Raw genomic sequence first — 8,186 nt, forward strand, 5'->3', positions numbered from 1 at the left:
CTCCCTGCGGCTGTTGCGGTAGGATGTCGACCATAGTAGATACAGTGTAACCTCGGTAATGCGAACTAATTGCTGCAGGAGGTGTTCGGATTAAAGTAACTATTAAGATAAATGGTTTTAAAAAATCATTGTACATAACTATTTTTATTAATTTAATTTTTTATTTTATTTTTTTTTTTTTTGGAAGGAGGGGATTTGCCAATTTAAAGTTTTAAAAAATAATCTTTTGTTAATGCAGTCAGTTTTCTTTTTTTGTATTTTTTAAATTTTACATCCCCGGTAATGCTGCCAGTTCAGATTACTGGACTGTTAGAAGAACTGAAAAAAACCAGTCAGTTACATAAAGAACATCTAAATTTTATAACAAATACAATTTTTTTTTTTTAAAACTAACACTTTGTTACTGAAGGTGACTGTCATAATTTTTAATCTAGTCTACTGACCATTTTCCCTAAAAAAGTAAAAAAAAAAATTGTAATTACCTCTTATTTTGTGAAATATCTTAAAACATTTTTTTCTAAATAAATAATTGAAATTCTATCCATTATAGTCTCAAAACCTTTTATTTCTCTTATAAGTCTGACGTTTCGGCCAATCTGGCCATCTTCAGGGACAATCTTAATACAACTTTGAAATTATATAACGTCGGACTTATAAGAGAAATAAAAGGTTTTGAGACTATATCAATAGAATTTAAATTATTTATTTTAAAAAATTTACCAGTCTCAAGAAAATATTAAGAATATAAATAAATCTTAAAACATATTCAACAAGAACAAGAAGCGTTTAGAACAATTTATAAGTAAATTTAATCAACTTTTATTTCGGCCCATTAAAGAATGTTAGAGCTCAGCAGTTCTCTTATAAATGGCAGGTAATAAAAAATATTTAAAAGTAGAATTTAAAAAAAGAAACTGTTCAAGTAATCCTAACATGGAATTTATACAATTATTGAATTCTGATAAAAATTATTAATATACAATTAAAACTAGATTTAAATTATTTTACTGAAAACTTGAGAAACTATCTGAATATTAACCATCATATTGTAATAAAATGTCTGTTAAATAGTAAATGCTTTGTATTCTATTCATCCAGTTCGCATTTTATATTTATTTTCTTCATTAGAGAATAATTATTAGAATTTTATTTTTAAAAAAAATTACAATTTGAATATATTTTTTTCTAAAAAGTTTTATGTTGATCTGTATGCAGTATTTTCTCCAATATGTTGTAAACATCTTGTAATCCAAAAATATTTAAAATAAAAACTGTTCAAGTAAACCTAACTTGGAATTTATACAGTTATTGAATTCTGATAAAAATTAAAACTAGGTTTAAAATTATTTTACTCAAAACTTGAGAAACTATCGGAATATTAATTGTTAAATTGTAATAATATATCTATGAGGTAAATGTATTGTATTCTACATATCCAGTTTGCATTTTATATTTATTTTCTTCATTAGAGAATAATTATATATTGGAATTTTATTTTTAAAAAAATTTACAATTTGGACATATTATTTTTTGGAGAATTTTTCTTTTATATATTTTTCAAAACATTGACACTATTAAATAAGTTATTTCAACTTATTTGTGTTATTCTCTCACCGCATCCCCAACCATCTTCTCATATAGATTATCCACGGTCAACTATCTTCTCACCATTACTTCTCATCATTGTAAATATCTTGAATCATTTGTAACTTAATAAATGATAAGTTTTTGTTTTGTTTTTCTTGTAGGGCAACAAGATTTCTGATAGGGTCAAGTCCACTCAAGGAGGTAAATATCACCATCATCACCACCATACAAGTAGCAATACAGGGTCGACTGCTAACAACAAGAATTCGCCACCGTCTTCGAAACCTGGTCTTGTGGGAAGTAAAAGATCTGCAACAGAGTTGTACTCTCCTTCAGTTCCCCCTTTGACTACGACGGCCTCTACCATCAAGAGGCAGAAGTTGCAGTCATCTTCGGCCCCTGGTTCTAATGCTAATATCCCTTCACTTGCCAACCATACATACTCTGAGCAGGTAATTTTGTAGAAATAGTTTTACATTTATTTGGTTTTAGTTTATTTTTATATTTGAGCCGTTTATTGGAAATATGAAGATAAGTATAACAGTAGTTCTTTAGCCGTTTAAAATGGTGTAAAAACCCACTTATCTGTCATGGTTTTTAAAGTGACCTCAGTGTTACACATTTCCCATGTTAATCGAGGGAAACATGTAAATAAACTTCAGTTTTCTTATTATTCAAATAATTTTCCAGTTTAGAAAATTTTACAAATTTGGAAAAATGCAGGGAGCAATCTTATAAATCGTCAATAATTTGATATTATACAAAATTAAGAACATTTAAACCTTTTTTTTTTTTTTAAATTCAGAAGTTTGTCTTATATTTTATTTTAAAATAGTGTTTATTACATTCCTAATTTGATATGTGATGTTGCTTTTGAAAAGATATCTATGCGACATATATGGTATACTTTTGCCTATCTCAACTAAAATTGAGTGACACAAGTGTTGTTAAATAGAAATAACTTTGTAAAAGATCAGTGATTATGGAAATAATTGGCAATATCTATTATGGGGTTAGAGTGAAACATTCACGTTGTTATAATAAATAATAAATTAAAGTATAAATCTTAAAAGTGCTTCCTATTTAAAAGTGACAATTATTCTCACAAACCGATTGAGTTATGTTATGAAAGGCACACAAAGTTCTCCACCACTGTCCGTGATAGAAGTTATGGGATGTTAGTAACCAAAAAAACTAATTTCATGGCTTCTCATGTATCTGGTACCATTATTTAAACTCTTTTAACCAGTTCACCCTATGATGAAGTTCAATATTTATCCTACAATAATTGACTAATTTTTATTTTTATCAAAATATTTATTTGAGTGTATTTTCTAATATCGTTATTTTTCTTTTAGTTTGTGCAGTTGAAGAAATGCTTGAGGAGTACAGGAGCGTACGAGTCTGTACTGAAGTGCGTGTACCTCTATAACTGTGAAGTTATTTCTCGAAGTGAATTGATCATCCTCCTAACCCCAATGCTCATTAAACATCCTGAACATTTGTCATGGCTGAAAGATACGCTCGGTGTCACCGGTGATGTACTCGCAAGTCCTGCCTCCCCTGCTCTTTCTGATCCTCCTACGAACGTTCCCCCTGTGCATCTAGCTCCTAGTGAGTCGACTACGAGTGATATTGGTAAGGATTGAAACTGATCTATTCATTTATTTCAGATTTTCTATTTTTCATGATTTTACTATTATATCATGTTAATGAAATAAAATACTTGCCTTTTGTTTTGTTAAAATGACATATTAGGTATGATATAGTAGAAATATTGGTTAATTACTTTTTGGAGGGCATCTGAAGTTTTTAATAAATCATAAAAAAATAAGTTTTTGGTTTTTGAAGAATATACTTCTAACAACGTGACTGGTCCAGCTTATCAAGTCAAATATTCTGATCATTAAAAAATGAAAATCAATCAAAATTGAGTCATTAAGTCAGAATTGCATAAATTTATTGCTATCTTCAGTAATAATTTTGTCTTAAGAGTTATTTATTGTTGTTTTATAAAAATTTGAGAAGTGGATATCAATTCAGGTTTTTTTTTTTTTTATCTCTTCATATAACTTCATCATTGGCAGTGATAGCCATGTTTATAATTTGAGATAATATTCTTTTTAATATAAAGAAGTATATAAATGGTATGTATTGATAAAAATGCTGTTACTCTCTTAACTAATATTACTTCAAAAACTATTATTATTATATAATACTTGTAAGATGCTTGGAGGAGATCTATTCAAATATTGTCAACATTGAAATTTAGGGATTAAGTCAGTTATCCTATTGTTTATACTTCCATGTTTATTCTAGTCAGTTGTTTTTGCTGGAAATTTCTATTAATTTTGTTTTATCTTGGTTGTGGTTATATTAGTGCGTAGTGTTTTTTAAAAATTAATTATAATTATTCTCCTTAACAGTTTTGTAACCAATTTTATGTTTTATAGAAAGTTATTTATATATATACATATATTTTGATAAAGATGAACTTAATGTTGTTACTAATGCTCAAGTTAATTAGTAGGCATATTTATTAAATTTTACTGTTAATATTGGTTACTTGGTACTGGAAAAAAAAAATTAAATTATTTAATTTGATTATTCCAACAAAGGATTTTGCCAACCTAAAGCAATCTTCTAACTACTTGGAAAATAAATTTATATGATATACAATAGAAATGTATAATACAAGAATATAACCTACTTGTTAGTTGGTTACAGTTAATTTTTTATTTAAAGTAATCTATAATATCTATGTAATGGCTGCTAAAGTTCTTTATGTCAGTTTAATAATTTGATTAAGGAAGGCTACATCCAATTAAAGTAAAAAAATTCTTCCTTTCATTAAACCGAATTCAGATAGTGAAGAATTATTTATCGAGAATTCAAGTAGCCTATGGAGGATTTACAAAACACTGATTGCAATGTTTCAAAAGCAATGGTTTTGGTACAGAGGATAAAAACTATTAAAAGATGCGAAATTAGAAGAGTTATGAACAAAGATTCATCTCAAACACAAGAAGAACTTGCAGAGTCTTTAGAAGTTACTAATCAAGCATTTCATTATGCCTCAAAACGAACAGACATTAAATGAAGATTTTCTACCTTTGAATAACTGCTCAAAGGCAAAACTAGTAAGTTTTTTCATTAGAATTTGACTTAGAATGAAAAGTGAATTCATTGCTGCATTACAAAGTATTCGAAATAGTTGGCTAAGTTCGACTGTGCATTAGCATCAATTATTATTGTAATGACTCCAAGTTTAATGCATTTGAGCCATACATTGGAGATGAAAAAACTGTAATATGAGCAGCGGAGACATGACAAAGTGGTTTTACAGCACAATAATGTTCAATCTCATGTCGCAGTACCTGTCGAAAACTATTTCGAAGCACTATCCTACTCATACTTGATCAATGACTCATGACTTGTTTGAACTGTGCTTCCATTCTAACTAGGTACGAATAAAGGGGGCCGATTCATGGACAATGACGCTCTATTTTTCCCTCCCCGTGAACTCCTCAGGCCTTCAAGTATAATAAATATGTTTAAATGTTGATTATATTTTTAGGTTAATTGGTTAATATTTTAACAATATGTTTTTAATTTTTTTTTTAAGTAGATTTCACCACATGCAAGAGGATTGGTGCGAGTTATTGTGCTTTACCGAAAGGAACGGCTCCTCCAAGGTGTTCTGGCAGGACTCAGCTTTGTCGCCAGGTACTGAATGATACCTGGGTTTCTTTTCCTACTTGGTCTGAAGAAGCTACTTTTGTGACATCCCGGAAGACCCAGTACGAAGAGTATATTTACAGATGTGAAGATGAAAGGTTTGAGGTAAATTAAATTTGATTTTCTTTTGTTAGTTACTCCTTTTTTTTTATTGTTAATTATATAAAAACTTTAAATATCCAATTAAAAGTTATTGCTTTTGTCATATATAGCTAGATCTTGTCATTGAATGTAATTCTGCAACTATTAAAGTTTTGGAAACTGTTCAACGGAAGATGTCGAGAATGACTCAAGACGAGCTGGTCAAATTTAGGCTCGATGACTCCTTAGGAGGCACTTCATCCACGATTCATCTGAAGGCTCTCAAAAGGTATTTAAAAATAAATATTTAAAGTTATAAGATTTTAAAGTCTGGCACACTAAAGTGGGAACTTCAGGCTTGGTAACATGTGGTTAAGAAGGGTAAGCCAAGATTTCTCAACCCTGTGCCCGCTTAAGCAAACCTTTACCATGAAAGAGTATTTGTCACTTGTGTTTACCTTCCTCTTTTCTTTTTTAAAAGATGAATTCGACTCTTCATATTTATTTCTTGATTTCTTAAATGTAAAATATTTTACCATGTCATATGTTGCGAGCAGTCATATTAAATGTTAAATGTATTAGAGCTCCTAGCGGATTTTTTGAGCAACTTTTTTTATAACTTAAAAATATTTTTGAAGGAAAGAAATTTCATGTCATTGTTTACTTTTAAGTTTTCATTAAATCAATTTATTATAACATGCCTAAATTGTGTGAAAGTTTGGCCACTGATTGACTTGTTGATCTCCTAATTTGCGAGGAAGAGAATCAAGATGTGTTAATTGACAACTGTCATTACATTATTATTATTATTATTGTCATCCATTGCTTTATTAATTATAAAAATATCCAAAACAATGCAAACACAAGCTACGAGCAAGTAACCTAACACAGCAACAAACAAAATGATGGCTAGCTCAGCTGATCTGCTGTGTGACATCATTCTCTCAACCATGATATATGTTATATCGTTTTAACATAGTAACATCAACCTAGTTGAAGGAAATATTTCTCCATTTAACATGTTAAACTAAAGATCATGAATACCCCTATATCAGCTAATCAATGCATTGTTTTACCTTAAATTTGTCAATTTCAAGCCATAAATTGAATAAGGAAAAGAATCATAAATATTCGCTTACTTACGTCTATATGTTTATAATATATAAAATTTAGTTCAAGCATTAAATTTTGTGTAACAAAAATCTAAATTTTTTTTAGAAAAATAGAAAAAGAGTTGTGCTAGAAAAAGAACTCAAAACTTAAAATTCTCTGCTATAAAATTAGTGTTATTTGAATGTATTTTTCATGAAACAAAAGATGCAACTGCTCGAAAATCCAATTTTTAGTCATTGATATTCTTGTAGATATTAATCTCTGGCAACTTTAAACGTATGAATTGAATAAATGAAACGTATGAACTAGGGATGAAATGAAACTTATTGAAATAGGATGTAGGCCTCACATTTACTCCTGTCTTCCTTTGTTCAGCTTTTTCTCACTTACCTGAATATGTATTTCCAATTTATAAAAGTTCACTTCTCATTTTAAAAAAAGTATTATTTGAATTAAAAGTTTAATTGGTTATATAGTTTTTACTAATTTTTATGCTTTATTCAGAATCTACGGTGACAAGGCAATGGATATTGTAGAAGGACTTAAAAAGAATCCAAGTGTTGCGGTTCCAGTAGTTTTGAGAAGATTAAAATCCAAAGAGATGGAGTGGAGGCAAGCTCAAAAAGTAAGTTTTTATCTCTAAATTAAATTAATTTTTTTATAATCGTTTTGCTGTTTTTTAGGTGTATACAGTTGTGTTGTATATTTGTTATCTTTTAAAAATCGAGAAACGTAAATAACATATGTTCATGATTTGTGAAAAAAAAAAAAAAGAATTAAAAATTCATATAACTTATATGTTAAAAATATAAAACATTTTCCAATTTATGAATATGTTGAAATAAACAGATATTTGATTGCTGTTTACGAAGTGATCTTAAATATTAGCTGTCTTCTTAATGAATTGATCTGAATTTCTGGAATGCAACTAGGCTTAAAAATGTTGATGTTTTTTTATCTTGTTAAAACTAAGTTTTTAAAATTTGAGAACTTTGCATTTTTTTTTTTTTTTTTATTTCAAAACTTCTAGTTTTTATGTTAATTTGTTCTTTGTTTCTTTTTTTAGGGTTTTAACAAAGTTTGGAGAGAACAGAACGAAAAATATTATTTAAAGTCTCTAGACCATCAGGGTATAAATTTTAAGCAGAATGACCTCAAAGCTCTGCGGTCTAAACCACTCTATAATGAAATAGAAACTGCATATGATGAGGTATAAATATAATTTAAATAAAAGTAATGTAGTAGTAGTAGTCATAAACTATATTAAAATTGATAAATTAGGTTTAGACTTATAATAATTTCTTTTTTTTCTTATACAGAGACAAGAACGAGATGACAACAAGACTGGCCCACATATGGTTCTGACTTATCCAGATAAAACTGCGCTAGACGATGCGGCTAATCTGTTGATACACCATGTAAAAAGGCAAACTGCTATTCATAAAACTGACAAAACGAGGATCAAACAACTTCTACGGCATTATCTGCCCGACATGTTTCATCATCGGCGGCAAGATCTTTCTGATGATGAGTTAGACTCAGGTGAGATATAATTATATACAAATATTAGGTCTGTTTATACCAGGTCATTCAAAAAGTCCTGTCGTTTTTTGGGGGGAAATTATAAATAAATAAATATTTTCAAATAATCACCTTTATTCATCAAA

The 8,186-nt window shown here is 28.8% G+C and overlaps 1 protein-coding gene across 8 annotated transcripts in view; it reads left to right on the forward strand.

The window, feature by feature from the left end:
• Sin3A (SIN3 transcription regulator family member A) overlaps nt 1-8,186 on the forward strand; it is a 59,970-nt gene that overhangs the window by 17,014 nt on the left and 34,770 nt on the right. For 7 of the 8 annotated variants that reach the window (XR_010843490.1, XR_010843491.1, XM_014416694.2 and 4 more), the window contains 7 exons: nt 1,749-2,039; nt 2,946-3,225; nt 5,213-5,430; nt 5,538-5,695; nt 7,024-7,144; nt 7,586-7,729; nt 7,839-8,061. Coding sequence is in view for 6 of the 8 variants with exons in the window: in XM_014416694.2 (XP_014272180.1) it covers nt 1,749-2,039; nt 2,946-3,225; nt 5,213-5,430; nt 5,538-5,695; nt 7,024-7,144; nt 7,586-7,729; nt 7,839-8,061 (1,435 nt within the window). In the remaining 2 variants the exon portion in view is untranslated. The remainder of the gene's footprint in view (nt 1-1,748; nt 2,040-2,945; nt 3,226-5,212; nt 5,431-5,537; nt 5,696-7,023; nt 7,145-7,585; nt 7,730-7,838; nt 8,062-8,186) is intronic. The other variant, XM_067047608.1, reaches the window with a different exon arrangement.

The sequence above is a fragment of the Halyomorpha halys genome, unplaced genomic scaffold (assembly GCF_000696795.3).
Source record: "Halyomorpha halys isolate HHAL.00 unplaced genomic scaffold, Hhal_1.1 Scaffold132.1, whole genome shotgun sequence".
NCBI lineage: Eukaryota > Metazoa > Arthropoda > Insecta > Hemiptera > Pentatomidae > Halyomorpha > Halyomorpha halys.